Below are 18,577 nucleotides of genomic sequence, written 5' to 3' on the forward strand. Positions count from 1 at the left end.
AACCTCTAAGGCAGCCAAGAGCCAGCGGGGAAACAGGCCAGGTGCAACGTGCTAATGTCCACGTCAAAGGTCTACTGTGTACACCGCCCTTGCCTTTGCCTTGGCAGTGGATGCCTCTTAATCCTAATGACGGCTCAAGAAAACAGTCTGCAGTGCATGCAAATGAAGCTGTAATTAGAGAAGTTCCACTTGATGTGACCTCGGCCCACCTTTGGGGAAGGTCTGAGCAGGGGTTTGAAAGAGGTTTGCTTGGCGACCGGGAATGATGTCACGAAGGAAGTGGCAGCGAATTGCTTACAAGGTGAGCTGGAGCTGGCACCATGGAAAAAAAGACTGTGACTTCATTCCAGCCCTGAGCCTTGAGTAGAAACCACACTCATCCGGTAGCTAACATTTATTGAGCGTTTGCTATGGGCCAGTCGCTTTTAAGGGCTTTGTGCGTATCGCCCACTTAATCCTACAATAATCCTAGGAAGTGAGTATTATCAGTGAGCCCATTTTACAGTCCAGGCAACTGAGACTTGGCAAAGGTCATCTTCCTAGTATCCCAGCGAGGAGGCAGCAGCACTGGGAATCGAACCCAGGCCTTGTGACTGGGAAGCCTTAACCTCGGATAGAGCCTTCCACGGATCTAGGAGGTACTGGCCCAGAAGGGAGGGAGAACACACAGTATGAAGCAGATTATTATTCAGCAGCTGGGCTCAGCCCAACTGTGGGGCTCTTGCAAGGGCCGGTCCAACCCCGGGAATCCCTGCTTCTTCTCGCCACCTCTGGAAAGTCTTCTCACGCTTCAGGGCATCTATATCCAGTCCTCCAGGACTCAGGGCCGAACACTACATGGGATGCGACTCCGGCTGTGCCAGTCCAAAAAGACCAGCGTGCCCAGGGAGAGGAGCACCAGGCCGGCTAGCCCCAGGCGGACGAGGTTGCCCCGTGTGTAGTCCAAGGAGCCTGAGCCTGTAGGGCAGCGAGGAAGAGGGGTCTTCAGCTTCCGAACCCAGTTTCGGCCTGCCCTGCCCTCCTGGTCTCTAACCTCCAGGGTGAGACTGCAGACACAATTCCCAGTCTCAAAGTTGAGGTGGGTCAGTGCGAGCAGTGGTCCTGAACCCTTGGGTTTGGGGAGGAGGGGATAGGGCCTGAACCCCCAGGTTGGGGAGCAGGGAGGAGCCAGGGCCCTAGACCCCCCAGGTGGGGAGCAGGGAGGGGCTGGAGGCCCAGACTCCCTGGTTGGGAAGCAGGGATGGGCTAGGGGCCTGGACCCTGGACCCTTGGGCTGGAGAGCGGGGAGGAACCCGGGGTCGGGACCCCCAGGATGGGGAGCAGGGAGGAGCCAGGGGCCTGACCGTGGGGTCAGATGAGAAGGGGCTGGGGGCGCAGCAGGAGGGGCTGGGGGCCCGGACTCCCAGGATGCGGGGAGCAGGGAGGGGCTGGGGGGCGGGACCCTTGGGTTGAAGAGCAGGGAGGAGCTGGGAGACCTGACCCCTGGGTTGGGGAGCAGGGAGGGGCTAGGGGCCCAGACCCCCTGGTCGGATGAGAAGGAGCTGAGGGCCCGGACCCCCAGGTGGTAGCAGGAGGGGCTGGGGGCCCGAGCCCCTAGGATGGGGAGCAGGGAGGGGCTAGGCGCCCGGACCCCCGGGTTGGGGAGCAGGGAGGAACCTGGGGCCCAGATCCCCAGGTCCGATGAGAAGGGGCTGGGGGCCCGGACCCCCGGGTCCCATGAGAAGGGGCTGGGGGCCCGGACCCCCAGGATGGAAAGCACGGAGGGGCTGCGGGTCCGGGAGCAGGGGCTGGGGCCGCGCGCAGCCCTCACCGTCGGCGCTGATGACCAGCGGCTCGCTGCGCTGCGAGAGCACGTACGGGGAGGACGGCGTGTGGTAGTAGCAGCTGTAGGTGCCGGGCGCGCGGGCGCCGCGCAGCGGGAAGTCGGCCCAGGGCTGCGCCGAGCGGCGGTACTGCACCGGCGCCGCCTCGCCCACGCGGTACAGCGCGAAGCTCATGCCCCCCAGGCGGCCCGCGCAGCGCAGGCTCACGTTGGCCCCGGGCGCCACCACCGGGCCGGGCAGCGCCACCAGCGACGGGCGCGGCAGCTCGTCTGCGAGGGGCACGGACGGGGGCGAGCGCTGGTGCGGCCCTGCGCCTCCCACCCCCCTTCCCCGGCTTTCGCCCCTCCTCGTCCTCCCCCTCCTCCTGCCGCCTCGGCCTCCCTCCCTCCGGTCCCTCCTGGGCTCCCTCTTCTTCTCCCTGGTCCCTTCCCCCTTCCTCGTTTCCCCCTTCCCTCTCCGCCCTCGGCCTCTTCCTCCCTCCGTCCCTCCCCCTCCCCTCCCCTTCCCCTCCTCATCCCCCCTCCCCCCTCCCCTCCCTCAGTCTGTCCGTCCCTCTCAATCTCTGCCTGTGTCTCCCTCAGTTTCTCTGCCTCCTCGTGGATCTCTGTGCCCTTTGCGTCCTTGTCCCTGTGTTGCCCCTGTGTCTTCGTCCCCAAGTATGCCTTTCTGTGTTCTCCGCATCTCCATCTCCCTCGATGTCCCCTTTTCTCTCTCCGCTTGTTGCCTCACCAAAATTCTCTGTGTTTTTCTCTCCCCCCCCGTCCCGTGTGTTTTACTGTCCTGAATCTCAGAGGCAGTGTCTCCCCAGTATTTTCTCCTTGTGGTTCGGGGTTTCTCCCAAGGTTTCCTAACCTCAGCACTAGTGACATTTTGGATAAATCTGGATAATTCTTTGTTTTGCGGGAGGAGGGTGCGGGCTGTCCCGTGCTTTGCAGCATCTCTGGTCTCGCTCTACCCACTGGATGCCAGTAGCACACCTCTCCCCAGTCACGGCGACCAAAAACGTCTCCGGATATTGCCAAAGATCACCTGGGGGGCACAGTCCTCCCTGTTAAGAATCACCCCTGCTTCTCTGGTTCTCTTTCTCTCCCCATGTAGCTCTTTCCCTCTGTGTCATTGTAGAAGCCTGTCTTTCTGTCTCTTTCAGCTCTCTCTCCCTGTACGTCCGTCCCTCCTTTTCCCTCCCTCATCCTGCCCCAATGTCCCTTCTTTTTCCCCGCCCCAGGACCTCACCTGTCACAAGCAGTTCCAGCGTATCACTCGGGTGGGACCAGACACCCAGACCCCAGCCTAGCCTCCGGTAGCAGCAGTGGTAACTGCCCCCCTGGGCTGGGGTCACCGCCTCCAGGAAGAACTCTGCCAGCTCCATGGACACGCCCCGGTACAGCACAGGGATGATCCTTCCAGACTTGAAGAGTGCAAACCTCCAGGCAGGTTGAGGTGCCCGGCAACTCAAGGTCACGTTGCCCCCAGGGGTTACAATTGCGGCAGGGTGAGCCCCTAGCCACGGCTTGGGGTATGAGGCTGGGGGGACTGAATAAACAGGGCTGCCTGGGTCCCTGGGCTTCCTGAGAGCCCGAGGAGATGGGGTGGGAAGAGAATCACCTGGGGCGATCACTGGTTCTTTCTCATCCTCAGTTTCCTGCTTGCAAAACAGGAGGCACTGACTCCAGTCAAGGATTGTCAACACTAGCTACAAGTCAGAGCATCAGGGCAACTCCTAAGCTTTACTCCATGGTTTGTTTGAATGTTTGTTCATTTCTCAGAGAAAGAGACAGAGAGAGACAGAATCAGAAACAGGCTCTAGGCTCCAAGCTGTCAGCACAGAGCCTGATGCGGGGCTCGAACTCATGATCTGTGATGAGATCATGACCTGAGCTGAAGTCAGATGCTTTACTGACTGAGCCACCCAGGTGCCCCCAGAGATCCTATTTCTTGCCCTGCACTATGCCAAGCTCTGAGCCAAGGGTTTTTAATTTTTTTTTTAATGTTTATTTATTTTTGAGACAGAGAGAGACAGAGCACGAACAGGGGAGGGTCAGAGAGAGAGGGAGACACAGAATCCGAAACAGGCTCCAGGCTCTGAGCTGTCAGCACAGAGCCTGACGCGGGGCTCGAACTCACGGACTGCGAGATCATGACCTGAGCTCAAGTCGGACACTTAACCGACAGAGCCACCCAGGCGCCCCAAGGGTTTTTAAATTAATTTTTAAAATACTCACTCCAGGCTCTGAGCTGTCAGCAGAGAGCCTGATGCAGGGCTTGAACTCATGAACCATGAGATCATGACCTGAGCCAAAGTCAGATGCTTAACTGACTGAGCCACCCAGGCGCCCCTTACTCCATGGTTTTTAAACATAATGTCAAGGGATTGGGTCCCAGAAATCTGCAATTTTAAATTGCTCTTGACTATTTTTAACATAGTCAACATATTTCAATAGTTGCCAGAACTCGCTATCTATTTGGGTAGAAAAAAAAAAAAAGTTGTATCTGTACCTGAGACCATTCCCCAAAACCAGCTGCATTGTTTTATTTTGTTTTGTTTTACTGTTAAAGTATGAGAAGAAAATACAGGAAAATATATTTGTCCTGGGGGCAGAGACAGCTATCTTAAAACATAAAACAAAAAACTCAGGAGAGACAAGGTTAATTAATTTGATGACTTCAAATTTTTAAAGTTGTGTATGAGAATAGAAGAAATAAGCTAGAAGACAAGCAGCAGCCCTGACAGAAATGACTTATTCATTAATCACAGAGATTAAGAGTATGGAAAGAGGGGGATCTGGGTAGCTCCGTTGACTGAGTGTCTGACTTCAGCTCAGGTCACGATCTTGCAGTTGGTGAGTTCAAGTCCCACATCAAGCTCACTGCTATCAGTGCAGAGCCCGCTTCAGATCCTTTGTGTCTTTCTCTCTGTCCCTCTCCCGCTTGCATTCCCATTCTCTCTCTCTCTCTCAAAAATAAACATTTTTTAAAAAGGAGTGGAGAAAGAAATCCCAAACCCAGCCAAGTTGAAAATTGGACAAATTATATGAATAAGGCAGTACACAGAAGAGGAAGTCCAATTGATTAAAACACACGGCGGGGGGAGGGGAAGTTGCTTAATGTTAGTAGTAGTCATTACAAAAAATTAACAGTTAAGATTTTTGTGTGTGTGTGTGTGTGTATCAGCTTGTCAAAAATTTAAACAATGGTTTATATCCTGTTTGGGTGAAGACAGAGTGAAACGAGTAGTTAGGTCCACTTAAGTGCACCTTTTGAGAAGGCAATTTGTCCATTTCTATCAAAATACACAGAGGAAATGACAAACAACCCAATAATTCCTGTTCTGCCCTACACAAATGTAGCTATATGGGCACAAAAAGCTCATACTGGAGCACTCGCTGAATTATTGATTGGGGTAGAGCCGGAGGAGGATACTGGAAATAACCTAAATATACATCAATAAGACCAATAAAATAGAATCCTACCATAAATCAGCAAATGTTAAACGGTATTTTTTTAAAAAGCAGAGTTAGTTATAATAATATGGAAACATCTGCAACACAGATTGTAAAGTGAAAAATGCGAGAGGCAGAACATTGTAGGTCATGAAATATCAATTTTGCCTCAGCAAGAAAACAAAGAAGTATATAAATACATACATGTGTCTGAATGCATGGGGCTTTTTTTAAATAAGGATTCAGAGCTTATTTAAGGAAGATGGGGAAGTGAAAGAGGGAGTTTCTAAGTCCTTTGGTAATAATTTTTAACTCATGAATATATGTTAGATTTATCATTAAAAAATAATAATTTAAAATAAATTGATAGCTAAGGTATCAGTTGTTTTCCAGGTGATTCTTGTTTGAAGTTGTCATGTGGTGGGGGAGGTTTCAGAGAAAGAAGAGATCTCACCAATCAGAAAACTTGAAAAGAGGGGTGCCTAGGTGGCTCAGCCATCTGAACATCCAACTTCGGCTCAGGTCATGATCTCACGGTTTGTGGGTTTGAGCCCCGCATTGGGCTTCAAGCTGACAGTGTGGAGCTGCTTGGGATATTCTCTCTCTCCCTCTCCCTCTCCCTCTCCCTCTCTCCCTCTCTCGCTGTGCCCCTCTCCTGACTCGTGCTTTCTCTCTCTCTCAAAATAAATAAGTAAAAAAAGGTAAGAAAGAAAGAGAAAGGAAAAGAAAAGGAATGAAAAAGAAAAGAAAAGACAAAACCTGTAAAGAAACCCAAGGCTATCTCAGGGTGGAGAATCTTACTCTCGTGGATGTAGGGTTCCAAATGGGGCAATACTCGGCATTGCCAGAGATCCTATTTCTTTTTTTTTTTTTTAATCTTTACGTATTTTTAAAATTTTTTTTCAACGTTTATTTATTTTTGGGACAGACAGAGACAGAGCATGAACAGGGGAGGGGCAGAGAGAGAGGGAGACACAGAATCGGAAGCAGGCTCCAGGCTCTGAGCCGTCAGCCCAGAGCCCGACGTGGGGCTCGAACTCACGGACCGCGAGATCGTGACCTGGCTGAAGTCGGACGCTTAACCGACTGCGCCACCCAGGCGCCCCTAAATCTTTACATATTTTTGAGAGAGAGAGAGAGAGAGAGAGACTGAGCATGAGCAGGGGAGAGTCAGAGAGAGAGGGAGACACAGAATCTGAAACGGGCTCCAGGCTCTGAGCTGTCAGCACAGAGCCCGATGCGGGGCTCGAACTCACGAACCGTGAGATCATGACCTGAGCCGAAGTCAGATGCTTCACCGACTGAGCCACCCAGGGGCCCCTTATTTTATTTTTAAAGTAATCGTTACACCCAACAAGGAGCTCAGACTCATGACCCCGACATCAAGAGCCCCATGCTCTTCCCGCTGAGCCAGACAGGCGACCCGTACACGTGGGTGATTTTATTACATCCACAGGAAGGCCCATTTCACAGAGAAGGAAACAGCAAGCGGTAATTTGTTCAAAGTTGTCAATGAATAATATGGTGAAGCTTACATCTCTTTAGCTGACTCACCTATCCTGGTCACTAAAGGGAGTGAGGTTAGAAGGAAAGAAAGGAAGGAGAGGGGAGACAAGATGAAAGAAGGGAAGGGAGGGAGGGAGGAAAATACGGAAATCTGGGGTGAAGCTGGGCACCAAGAGGAAATCTGAGTAGTTGGAAATGGGCTGTCAGCAGCATACAGGTGAACAGATGGAGGGTATTACTCACCAGTCGGCGTGATGTCTGCATCACACAGAGGCCCTGCGGAAGGTGGAGGGGCTAAGTCTTTTCAAAGCCCTAGGCTGCTGCCATCCCTATCTCATTGTGAACCCAGGAACCGAAGTCCCCAGGCCCTCCTTCCTCTGGGAAACAGGATCTTACCTCTCTCGGTAGCCATAACTGTGGACTTCAGTCCTCACCTACTTCAGAAGCCCGAAGTCTGGCCCCAGCCCCCTCTTGCCTCTACACCCAGTGTTCAGGCCCTTGGACTCCCTTCCCCTTTTCCAGGAGACAGTAATCTGAGCCCACAGGGTCTCCTCCCTGGGGGTCAGGAGTCTGGGCCGCCAGCTCCCTTCTCCCCAGAGACCCAAGTGGTCTGGCTTCATCAGAATCTAGGATTCTACACTTGCTATCCCCAGGAGTTCAGGTACCCTAGCATCCTCCTGCCTCCACACCCAGCGAATCCTGTCCCCACTCCCTCCTCTTCCCTTCCAGGAACAGGAATTCGGGGTCCATGTGTCCTTCTGCTTTAGGACCCAAGGATCTGGGGCCCCTGCCCTGTCCCCTTATTCTGGCCTAGAATTCGGGACCCTCAGCTAGTACTGCCTGACTATCCTGTACCTGCCCTCAGGGAGACTCAGGAGCCCTCTTCCTTGCCCCACACCTGCTCCACACAGCCTGCCTCCCTGCACCCCAGCCAGCCTGGGACCCGGGGAGAAGGGGGGAGCAGCTCACAGAGGGCCAGCAGCAGCAGGATCATGGTGGGCAGATCTCGGCTGGAGCAGAAGTAGGAGCCAGGGCTCAGCCGTGCCCTCTAACGTCTCAGGAAATGCAATATCAGAAAGTCAGAGCTCTGTTTAAGGAAGAGAGGAGGGAAGTGCGGGCCTCTGGGTGACAGAGTCACAGCCCCATGGTGCTGCGGGAAAAGCTGGGAGAATGGGCAGTTCACTAATTAAAAAAGAAAAAGAAAAAGACAACTAGCACTTATTATGTGCCAGACCCTGTGCTGCACTATTCTGGGGGCACAGAGAGGAGTCAGACCCTATTACTGCCCTAGAGCAGCTCCCAGGCTGATGTAAAGAGAGAGGCCGACCGTGTGAGTTGAGAGAAAGAAAGAAAGAAAAGGAGGGAAGGAAGGAAGGAAGGAAGGACGGAAAGGAAAGGAAAAAGAAAAGAAAAGAGAAAAGGGTGAGCGACTATGGAGGACACATATGGCGCTGAGAGAATCCACAGAAGGCCCTTAACCCTTCTGGGATGAGAGTTAAAGCTTCCAGGACGAACTGATGTTGAGCTGCGACCTCAAATGATAGTTCAGTCATTTGTCCTCTCCCAGCCTCCGCTTCTCCATCTATAAAATGGGCTTTCCTGAGCAAACTCTAAACTGAGGACTATTGCATTCCGCCTTAGATGGGTCGCAGCTGGAGGACTGGGAGTACAGCTCGGGAGTGACTCCTAGGCGAAAGAGACAGGTTTGCACTTACATCTGCAGCGCCGCCCCCGTTCTTGCCACCGCTTCGGACAGCTGTTCTGCGGCAGTGCGCACGCGCGGGCTCAGACTGCGGAGACGCGCGCGGGGACCACAAGTTCCAGAGTACTCCGCGTCCTCGCCGCGGCCCAGGACAGCTGCTCTTTGCCAATGCGCACGCGCAGATTCAGCGAAGCCTCCGGCGCAGGGACCACAACTCCCAGAGTGCTCCGCGCTCTTGCCGCCGCCGCCGCCGCCGCCGCCGCCGACGCGACCAAGATGGCCGGGAGTAAGTGCTGGCGCCGCAGGCGCGCGGGGCCGGGTGGTTCCGGGAGCCCCGAGCGGTGTCGGGGGTAGGGCAGGGCCGAGTCCCGGTAGAGGCGGAGGGGTCGGGGTTAGCGGGGGACGCGGAGATCACGAGAGGGCTCCTTCAGGGTGGGGGTGGCGCGAGAGGGTTAGAGGTCATCAGGGGCATCCCCTGCAGGGGTGACCCTCCTCGCCCCCGCTCCAGGACTCACCGCCTTCCTCAAGGATGTCTGGGCCAAGGAGCCGGTGCTGGTCGCGTCCTTCACCATCGCGGGCCTCGGTGCGTGAGCGTGCATCGCCCCCACCTGGCGTCCCAGCTTTACCCCCATTCCCCGCCCTCGCCGAAGGTCCCATCGCCCCCCACCTGCGTCCATCCTGGAGCTCCGAGGCCCCGTCGCCGCCCTCAACGTTCTGTTGCTCCGCTCGTGTGTCAGCGCCCCCACGCCGACCCCTTGCCTACCCCCCCTCGCCAATATTATGACCCCTTCCCACCCGTACACACCTACCCAAGAGGCCGTGATCCCTCTAAGGGACAGGTTCTCAGCCCTGGGTGTCCATTAAAAGCACCGGAGCGGTAAAAATGTCCGAGTCGTACCCACTTTCCACACTCGCTATCAACCAGATTCAGTGTGGAGTTGAGTGGGGTGGAGGTGGAGCAGGGGAACCCGTATCCTTTGCAAATCCTCAGTGCTGCCTTCATTGATAACCTCTGTTCTAGAACAAGGCTACTCATACTTCAGCGTGCACTGTCATTGCATAGGTCTGGGATGCAGCATTTATATCAGGGTCCCAGGCCTTGTCAGCACGGCTTATCTGTGGGCCACACGCTGGGTGAGGTTCTAGAGCCCCTGTCCCATACGGCCGCCACCGGCCACACTAGCCACTGAGCACCTGAGAAGCACTTTTACGCTCGTGGAAAGTACACACCAGATTCAAGGAACAGGACGAGTATATAAAATATCTCAAGCTTTTTGCATGTTGACTATATGCTGAGTTGTTTGGGATGTACCAGGTTAAAAAGTTTTTTTAATTCATTTGTATCCTTTATTTTTAATGTGAGTGTTAGAAGGTGGGATATTAAAGATGTGGCTCTTACATTTGTTTTGGACAGTGCTGGCCTAGAACATTGTTTTATACTCCCTCTGGGACTCCTGGCTCCCACCCTAGGTGAACTGTAATTTCTCAGAGACTAATCCTTTCTCAATGACAACCCCCCTTTCCCTGATTTTGTTACAGTTCATGATTTCTTTGGAACATTCCCAAAATGCTCCCCTCCTGTACCACCCCTGCTGCTTCATGACCACCTCTATGGTCCTGCACTCATTCGGTGACCACCCCTATTTCTTCCCTCCACCCCCTCTCCTGATGATAAATGGGGATCCCAGAGTGCCAAGGGGCCTCCTGGAGGGGCCAGGACCTCCCTGCTCCCCTCCTCCCATGCATTTGACTCCTACTTTGCCAAGATTCAGCTTCTGCCCCTGACCACCCCCAGTCCCCCACCCCAGAGCCACTGTCCCCTGGGCCTCACTCCTGTCTCTCCACAGCTGTAATTCTGCCCAGCATCAGCCCCTTCACCAAATATGCCACCATGATCAACCAGGCCACGCCCTACAACTATCCAGGTGAGCTGGAAGGAGGGCTGCCCAGAAGGGGTGGGGGCGGGGGTAGACTTCCCTGTGCTGGGGGAGGAGTAAGTATGGGTGGGTCTTTCCTCGGCAGGGACAGATTCTGCAGTGCAGGCTGGACTTTGTTTTTTTTTCTTTTGAGATCCAAACCACGTGCCATAAAACTTATTTCCTGTCTGTGTTTACACTTCTGAGTTTCTGTCATTGCAGATTTGTATTCCTCTCTGGGTTTGCTTCTCTGTTGCTTTCTGGATTTTTGTCATTCTGGGTCTCTGCCCTCTCTGCTCTCCCATCCCTCTGTGTCCCCTCTCTCCCCTGGGGTCCCGTTTCCCTCTCTGGGTATAAACTGCCAGTCTAGCCTTTCTCTATGGGCCTCCCGAGATCTGCTGGTCTCAGTGGGCCACCATCCTGCCCCACAGTGCCCCTCCGAGATGATGGGAACATGCCTGACGTGCCCAGCCACCCCCAGGACCCTGAGGGTCCAAGCTTGGAGTGGCTGAAGAAACTGTGAGCACCTCCGGTGACATGGAGGAGGCCCCCTCCCCTGTGGCCAATAAAACGTGAAAAGCGACCCCAGAATCTGAGCTTGTGTGTGATCAGAGGTGGAAACAGTAGACGGTGGCCAAGGCAAGTCTGTGGGTCAGTTTATTGGAGGCAGGGGGGTCAGTCAAAGGCGGGGCTGGCTAGAGTGGGGTAGGGCAGCAGTTTGTCTGGCCCCCGAGAAACCCAGCTGGAGTCCAGGGCCTCATCTGCTTCGAAGCCGAAGTCTTCCTCCACCTTAATCTGGGGGAGAGGGGGGCAGGCATGAGCAGGCCTGGGACCTAGAGAAAGGCCGCTGGCCTCACCACTCTGCCTCCTCAGACAACCTCAGGCACCTCGGGGAGAACCCCAACAGCCCTGCCTTCCCTTCCACCCCTGTTCTCTGATCCTCCTCCTCCTCTGTCCCCACCTGCTCCAGTCCTCCGACCTGCCCCCTACCCAGCCTCCTCCAGGTCTCTCCCAACCTTCTCCATCCTCCTTCCTGCCCCCCTCCTACCCCTCCCTTCTCCAGGTCTCTCTCCTTCCTTTTCCACCCAAGTCCCCACCTGGCTTTTCCCAGCTTTCTCCTTCCCTGCCCATCCCAGCCCCTGCAGCCCAACCTGCTTCCTCCAGCTGCCCCAGCCCTGAGCCTGCATGGGCTGCAGGGCCCGGCTCCCACAGCACTGTCACAAAGCAGGAGCCCTGGTCCCACCTGCACTGGGGCCAGTTCTGGAGTCAGCACAGCTCCGGCTCGGCGTCCATCCCGGGGCCCTCGCCGCCTCTTGCGCCCGCTGGGCCCCTCACCAGGGGTCGGGCTGCTGGGTTCCGGGGGTGCGGGTGTCCTTCGGGGCGGGGACAGCCCCTCCTTCTCTGGGGGCTCGTTCTCCGCGTTGCCAGGGGTGGGAGCATCTGTGCCCTGGCTGCCCTCGTCCTGGTGGGGGGAAGGGGCAGCAGATGAAGGCTGCATCCCATCGCCCAGCCCGCCCGGCCCGCCAGGAGGCCGCGCTCACCTCCAGCACGATGGTGAGCTGGCTGGCGCGGTAGTCATCGCCGTAGGCATCCAGCACTCTCATGAGGAACCTGCTCCGGAGAGAGGCCCCCAGGGGCACAGCGTCAGCGTCCGGTGGGTCGGGAAAGGGGTTCGGAGCTCCCAAATCTGAGACCTGAGTGCCTGATACCTGCCCAGCCAGCGGGACCCTGGGCCACACTAGGTGACCTCTCTTCACTGTGAACTGTCGACAGGACGCAACGACCCTGTGTGGGCGGGTGGCCGTGAGGGTGACCCTGCAGCTAGACAGTGGCGTCTCCTAGTGCTCAGTGTGCGGGCTCAGAGAACATTCCGGCGTCGGCTGAGTTCTTTACCAGGAACCAAAGGGCTAGAGAAAGGTGCAGGGCACTCCTGCTGATGCCGCCTTCTCCGCTTCCGTCTCGGCTTCCAGGCCTTTGGGGTTCTTCTGTTTGTTTAAGCTCTGAATGCTACCTGTGGGCCGGCGCCCGGAGGAGTGTTTATCATGCAGTCTCATGGTGTGTCCACACCAGCTCTGCACCCGTGTTCTCAGTGCTAGGGACACATCGGGGAACCAAACGAAACCCCTGTGCACACTGAGCTCAGTTTTGCAGGGGGACCATCAGCCAGTCAACAGCAGAGTAAGCTGTGGGGCGCCTGGGCGGCTCAGGCCGCTAAGCGTCTCTTTTGATTTCGGCTCCGGTCATGATCTCAGAGTCATGGGATCAAGCCTTGCGTCAGGCTCCGTGCTGACAGTGTAGAGAGCCTTCCTGGGATTCTCACTCTTCCTCTCCTCTCCCCCTGGCCCCCTCCACCCCCCCCCCCCCCCCCCCCCCCCCGCCAGCGCACACGTGCTCGCTCTAAAATAAGAACAAAAGAGTAAGCTGGAAAAGTAGGGAGGAGAATACAAGGATACTTGGAAGAGGGCTTGAACCTCAAATGGACGGTGGGGGCCGCCTCACGGAGGCGAGGGAATGGCAGGAAAGCCTTTCTGGCTGAACGCACAGCGAGTACAGCAGCCCTGAGGCAGGAGCAGGGGGTGTGCTGGGGACTCGGCTGGGAGCCTCTGCAGGGTTTTGAGCAGAGAAGTGACTTGGTCCGTCTTACTTTTTATCTTTTTTTAACTTCTAAAAAAAGTGTTTTTTAAGAATTATGCTAAGACATTCATAACATACGGTTTGCCAGCGGAACCGTTTTTAAGCGTGCAGCTTCGCGGCATTAGGTACATTCACACTGCTGTGCAACCGTCCCACCATCCGACTCCGGGGCTCTCTTCCTCTTCTCAGAAAGAAACCCTGCCCCATTAAACAACCACCATTCTCCTTTCTGCCCCTGTGACCTTGACTGAGTGCCTCGTATATGTGGTATCTTGTCCTTCTGGGACAGGCTTGCTTCCCTAAGCACAATGTCCTCGTGCACGGTGCAGCCTGTGGTGGGATTTCCTTCCTTTTTAAGACTGAATCATACTCTCACGTGCAGACATTTTGTTCCTCCGCTCACCCATACCCGGATGCTTGGGGCCTTCCACATTTAGGCTCTTGTCAATACTGTTAGGATCCTGGGTGTGCACACCTCTGCTAGTGACCTGCTTCCGATTCTTCTGGGGACACGTCTAGAAACGGAATTGCTAGATCTCATGGTAACTCTGTTCTTAAATTTGGGGGAACTGCCTTACCGTTTTTACATAGTGGCACTTTTTTTTTTTTTTCTTTCTTTTCTGAGAGAGCGAGTGCACACAGGGGAGGGGCAGAGAGGGAGGGGGAGAGAGAATGCCAAGCAGGCTCTGCGTTGTCAGCACAGAGCCTGACGCAGGGGGTTGATCCCCTGACCCTGGGATCATGACCTGAGCCAAGAGCGAGTTCCCACACTGCTGGTCCAAAGACCACGCTGTGAGAACCACAGGGCTGAGCTCCAGATAGATGGTTCAGACGGTGAACCGTCCTGACTGATGTGTATTGTTGAGGGGAGTTTACCAGCTACAGATACCTTCCCAACCTTGTGATGTTTCAGCCACGCAGGCCACCGCTGGCTTCGTAAGCTCTCTTGGTTCTACTGTAAGGAGGATGTTGGCTACTGGTGCAGATAGGAAAAGTGGTCCACCCAGGGTGTTGGGACAGGGGACCTGGGAGAGGTTAAGAGGCCAGGGAGAGGGTGGCAGGAATTGGACAAGGAGCCATGTCCCTGGGCCCAGGGTGCTGGCATCCTGGGTCTGTTCTGAGGTTGCAGCAGATGAGGGGGGGACAGAAAGCAGCAGCTGGGAAGGTTCAGTCTCCGACGCGAGCAGACGGGGGGGGCTGGGGGGCTGAGATCAGGGTTAGTTCTGGATGCCTGTGAGGTGACCAGAAGTCACTGTCCAGTGGGTGGTCACTGTCCAGAGCTGCAGACAGGATCGAGGGTTGGCAGCGCTTAGGTGGCCTTGCCACGGTGTTACAAGTGTTCCGGAAGTGCACCCAGAAACTTCCCGCACCTGCACCATCCACTGTAGTCACCACTGCCCACCTGCCGCTGTTGGGGAGCACCTGGCATGTGGTGACAGTGACACAGGAACGGACTTTTTGATGTTGCGAATTTTCTATTTCATTTCAAGGAACTAAGTGTGTCCTGACAGATGTTAAATTTCAACTTTAATGAAGTTTCAGGTGAAGTCGCCACCTGTGGGTATTCAACTGAGACAGGAAGCAGGCTCAGAGTCCCCCAGCAACGCTGCCCGAAGCCAAGCCCCAAGCCCGTGGCTTCACGCCACGCCCCTTCGTTCTCGCCCCGCCTCTCCTCGCCCCCCCCCCCCCCCCCCCCGCCCCACCTCTCCCCGCCAGGCCGACTCCACTCCCGGCCGTGGCAAGCGGCAAGCGCTGGGGGCAAGCGCTGGGGGCAAGCGCAGCCCGAGAGGTGGCAGAAGCAACAGCGGGGAGCGGAGGCAGGGGGCCAGGCCTGACATGCAAGGGGTTACCTCCGCTCCTGCTGAAGCCTCCGGGTTATCCTCTGCACCTGGTGGAGCCTGTTCAGGACCCGCTCGTTCACCTGCAGGGAGGCAGCAGAGCGCACGGGTCACCGGGACTCCCGTCGCTTACTCCACACGTGCCGTGCCGTGACCCCGGGAGCGGCCACACAGCCTCTCCTGCCCCTCTCCCTCCATCCCCTCCACTCCCGTGGGCCTCCTTCTGTCCTGGGGGCTCCCCCACACGCCTGCACCGCTCCCTCAAGTCTGAGCTCACACATTCCCAGTCAGGGAGTCCACCCAGACCTCCCACTACACTGCACCACCCTCTCCCTGCCCCCCCAGAACCTGGGCGCCCAGCCCCTCCTCGGCTCGTTTCCTTCCCACACACCTCACTGCCTTCTCGCCCACCCACTTTTCTTCTTGCTCACCGTCTGTCTCCCCCACCGGGACATAAGCTCCGAAGGACAGGGACTTGTGCCTGTGTCCCCGTGCCTTGAGCAGAGCCTGGCAGAGGCGGTGCTCCACGCATACTTGCTAATAAATGCGTGACTTTCTGTCATGTCAAGTGTCGCGCAACACCAAACAGGCCAACTTGCTGGAGATTAGGCAGGAGTTGGCTACCTCAGCGCCATCAGAGAGACACAGATGAGCAGGTTCCGCCCCTGGGTCAGAAGATGTGGGCTCCGACCCCAGCCTGCCACTTTGCTGGGTGACCTTGGGCCAGTTCCTTAGAACCTCCCTGAGCCTCAGGTGTTTGCATTTGTAAAAACAGGAATAACACCACCACCTATTCCTAATGGGGAGTGGGGCGGGGGAGGTGGGGCTAAGAGCAGAAGCTCAAATGCCAGCTCCATTTAAGCAGATGATTGAGTCCCTGTGGACCCCAGCATGACGTGTTAAACAGGGCTGGGGTCCCCACTGCCAGCTGGGGCAGTGCAGGGGTGGGGCGTGGAGTGGGTGGAGGCAGCGGGGAGCCCGGAGATGCCCTGTGCGGAAAGCCTTGGGCGAGCCTGGCACACGGTGGGTGCTCCCCTATGACAGCGGTCGCTCTGATGGCACCACCCGGGTACTGAAAAGCCCTGTGAATGCAGGATTCCCGGGATGAAATGTCACTGCTGTTGTGGAATCCCCGAGAGCAGTCCCCAGGGGGAAGAGTAAGAAAGCAGCGGTGGAGGAGGGAGGAAGGTCGGGGTGAGCTGAAGGACGGTGTGGAGGCAACCGCGGTCTAGTTCGAGATGTATGCTGTCTGGTTCGTGTACGTTACACCCGATCTGTCCACAAACCATCTAGTGCACGCCTGCGCGCACACACATACATAAAACCAAATGGCTCTTCGCGTCCTGTGCACATCCTAGCTGCCATTGGGCGTACACAGCTTGGGCTTTAGTGCAGCTTCAGGGGGGACGTTTTAGTACACGGGGCTGACTGCTCCCTCCCACTTGCCCTGTGGTCCTCCAACACCTCCTGTCAGAGCACACATCCAGCCAGCCCTGGGTGAACCGAGGTCCTGCTCCAGGCAGCCTGACGCACTCCTCATCCTAAGACGGCTTGAACGCCCACCCGCGGTCTCCATCTGCCGCCTCCTGACCCCCCGCTCCAGCTCAGAGCTCGTCCTGTCCTGCCCGGGCCACTACACCAGCCGCCCCTCTTCCAGCGCTCCGCATCACCACTGTGAGGGGTTGGATGGTGTGGGTGGAGTCCTAACTCTCCTAGTACCGCAGAACATGACCTTGGCACATAGGGTCTTCACAGAGGTGTTGGAGTCAAAGGTCACTAAGTGGGCCCTAATCCAACATGACTGTGTCCTTCCAAACGGAGGAAGCTGGGGCACAGAGAGGTACACACAGGAAGAACACCACATGAAGGCAGAGATCCACCGGTCAGGGAACACCATGATTGCCAGCAAGCAAGCCCGCCGCTGCCCTGACCTTGCCTTTCCAGCCTCCATAACTACGGGAGAGTGCATTGCCGTTACTTAGTACCTGGTGACAGGAGGCCTGTGACACTAACACAACCCAGCTCAGTCTTTCAAACACCCAGATCTGACCCCGTTCCTCCCTCCGTTTGAAAACTTTCAGGAGCTCCTCCTCCCTTCAAAACAAAACCAAACCCAAACTTCGTGCCCTGGTGTTCCTGGCCTTTCTAGATCTGGTCCCTGCCAAAGGTGCGTTCCTCATTCTCACCAAGGAAGCTGATGCTGTGATGCTGCGTATAGAACCTGTGTCTGGGGCAGGAGCCATGGGGATGGACAGGAGAAGGATCCAAGTGGGATTGAAGAGGCAGGATGGACAGGGCGTGAGAGCCTGACGTGAGGGGTAAGGGGGACTTGAAAAGCCTGATCAGCGGGAGCACCAGAGGCACGTAGGAAACATCAGTGAGCTGATCTGGGTGGTCAGGGTCGCTGGTGAGCACACCGCTCTCCAGGTGCTTTGCATGTGCCCGACAGGTAACAGGCGCAGAGCAAACGAACCATGAATGAATAAATGAATGAAAGGTTCATTCAGCTAGGTAAGGAAAGGTGGCATATGGGCAGAGACGGGGAAGGGGTGGTTATTTAGGCCAAGGGGCCCCCAAGCCGGGGAATCCGCACTCACCTACCTGCTCGATCTCCCGGCAGCGCCGACCTAGCGCCTGGTACTTCCTTCGATTTAGTTCTCGCTGGCGCCGCCGCTGTCCCCGGGCGGCCTCTTCCTCTTCATCTCGCTCCCGGAGCCCAGAGCCGCCCAGACCCCCAGATACGAACTCCACTTCTGTCTCCAGCTCGCTCTCCAAGATGTGACCACCGAACAGCGGAGGCAGCGCCAACTCTGAGCCTGGCGGCGCTGAGAACTCCTCAAAGCCCACAGCTGCCATGGTCCTGCAAGGTCAGGGGGCTCAGGGACCCTGAACTCCCGGCCCCCAGCCCCCTCCGGATCCTTCAGATCCTAGAGTCCCACAGGAGTCCGAGCCCCATCCCTTCGTCCCAGGATCCAGACCTCCAGACTCTTGCTCCCCGAGGATCCGAAGGAGTTCAAGCCCCCAGCCCTTCGTCCCAGGATCCAGGAGCCCAGGCTCCCGACCCCTGGTCCTAGGATCCAAAACTCCAGACCGTAGCTTTCTCCCCGCGGATGGCCCAGCACAGACCCTGGTCCCTTAAGAGCGCTAAGCGAAAGCAGTTGCATGAACTACAATACCCACAACCACCCTCAGCTAAAAGCGCAGACGGCTGCACGTGCTGCAACCGCAATGTCTCTTGGGAGTCGTAGTTTTATGCAAAGCCACTCACCCCTCTCTCTGTTCCAGTTCCATGTCTGTCTCCCTCTACGGACGCCGCGGGTCTCAGAACTTCCAACCTCGCAAACCTGCCGGTTAAGTCTTTCGCAAAACTACTTGTCCCATCAGGCTTTACGGCCACGGCATCCGGGACTTAGCCGCTAGGCCTTCTGGGGGTAGTAGTTCCCTATTTCCGGCTTCACTCCCCACCCCCTCCACCTCCACCCCGAGTCCCGGCTTAAAGGCCTTGCTTTCTCGTCGCACTCCTCTCCTAGTCGTCTGAGTCACCCCCGTCGTTATTCTTGTCTCGGCACCTTCTCGCCCGGCTACGGCGATTCTCCACTTAGCAGCCTCAGTCCTCGGCAGGCCGTAAACCAGACAGATCCGTCTCCTCTCGGACTCACCGCTTCTCCGCCTAGCGGCAGGAGCTAATAAAGTTGTTGTTCCAAAGGCAGCCCGGGGC

General features: G+C 56.3%; 3 protein-coding genes across 8 annotated transcripts; 1 reads left to right on the plus strand and 2 right to left on the minus strand.

Moving 5' to 3' along the window:
• Positions 1–153: 153 nt before the first annotated feature.
• OSCAR (osteoclast associated Ig-like receptor) lies at positions 154–8,538 on the minus strand. Of its 5 annotated transcripts, none has more exons than XM_030298358.1 (6): positions 8,485–8,538; positions 7,739–7,856; positions 7,013–7,045; positions 3,057–3,465; positions 1,811–2,092; positions 154–957 (listed from the first exon to the last, which is right to left on the minus strand). In XM_030298358.1, the coding sequence occupies exons 3-6, from the start codon at positions 7,031–7,033 to the stop codon at positions 821–823; spliced, it is 849 nt and encodes a 282-aa protein (XP_030154218.1). In that variant the 5' UTR covers positions 7,034–7,045; positions 7,739–7,856; positions 8,485–8,538; the 3' UTR covers positions 154–820. The 5 variants fall into 5 exon arrangements, with proteins under 5 accessions (XP_030154218.1, XP_030154221.1, XP_030154219.1 ...); XM_030298361.1 differs by having other exon boundaries at positions 3,057–3,356; positions 8,485–8,536; XM_030298359.1 differs by lacking the exons at positions 7,739–7,856; positions 8,485–8,538 and adding an exon at positions 7,625–7,732.
• Positions 8,539–8,624: 86 nt separating this feature from the next.
• On the plus strand, positions 8,625–10,970 carry NDUFA3 (NADH:ubiquinone oxidoreductase subunit A3). 2 transcript variants are annotated; one of them, XM_030298398.1, is made up of 4 exons: positions 8,625–8,757; positions 8,953–9,054; positions 10,319–10,396; positions 10,819–10,970. In XM_030298398.1, exons 1-4 carry the CDS (start codon positions 8,640–8,642, stop codon positions 10,908–10,910), a joined length of 390 nt encoding a protein of 129 aa, XP_030154258.1. In that variant the 5' UTR covers positions 8,625–8,639; the 3' UTR covers positions 10,911–10,970. The 2 variants fall into 2 exon arrangements, with proteins under 2 accessions (XP_030154258.1, XP_030154259.1); XM_030298399.1 differs by having other exon boundaries at positions 8,980–9,054.
• Positions 10,971–11,020: 50 nt separating this feature from the next.
• On the minus strand, positions 11,021–18,541 carry TFPT (TCF3 fusion partner). The gene is made up of 6 exons (XM_030298376.1): positions 18,128–18,541; positions 17,461–17,719; positions 14,872–14,942; positions 11,929–11,998; positions 11,631–11,849; positions 11,021–11,182 (listed from the first exon to the last, which is right to left on the minus strand). Exons 1-6 carry the CDS (start codon positions 18,148–18,150, stop codon positions 11,063–11,065), a joined length of 762 nt encoding a protein of 253 aa, XP_030154236.1. The 5' UTR covers positions 18,151–18,541; the 3' UTR covers positions 11,021–11,062.
• Positions 18,542–18,577: the final 36 nt, after the last annotated feature.

Source organism: Lynx canadensis, chromosome E2 (assembly GCF_007474595.2).
Source record: "Lynx canadensis isolate LIC74 chromosome E2, mLynCan4.pri.v2, whole genome shotgun sequence".
Taxonomy (NCBI): Eukaryota; Metazoa; Chordata; class Mammalia; order Carnivora; family Felidae; genus Lynx; species Lynx canadensis.

Coding starts and splice junctions, on each gene's coding strand:
- OSCAR (XM_030298358.1), bottom strand. CDS start 7,033: ATGCAGACATCACGCCGACTG. Junction 3,466..7,012: donor TGCAGACATCACGCCGACTG/GTGAGTAATACC, acceptor TTTTGCAAGCAG/GAAACTGAGGATGAGAAAGA. Junction 958..1,810: donor GCTGGTCATCAGCGCCGACG/GTGAGGGCTGCG, acceptor GCTGCCCTACAG/GCTCAGGCTCCTTGGACTAC.
- NDUFA3 (XM_030298398.1), top strand. CDS start 8,640: ATGCGCACGCGCAGATTCAGCGAAGCCTCCGGCGCAGGGACCACAACT. Junction 8,758..8,952: donor CGCGACCAAGATGGCCGGGA/GTAAGTGCTGGC, acceptor CATCCCCTGCAG/GGGTGACCCTCCTCGCCCCC. Junction 10,397..10,818: donor CACGCCCTACAACTATCCAG/GTGAGCTGGAAG, acceptor CCTGCCCCACAG/TGCCCCTCCGAGATGATGGG.
- TFPT (XM_030298376.1), bottom strand. CDS start 18,150: ATGGAACTGGAACAGAGAGAGGG. Junction 11,999..14,871: donor AGGCTTCAGCAGGAGCGGAG/GTAACCCCTTGC, acceptor TCTCCGGAGCAG/GTTCCTCATGAGAGTGCTGG. Junction 11,183..11,630: donor CAGAACTGGCCCCAGTGCAG/GTGGGACCAGGG, acceptor CCTCTCCCCCAG/ATTAAGGTGGAGGAAGACTT.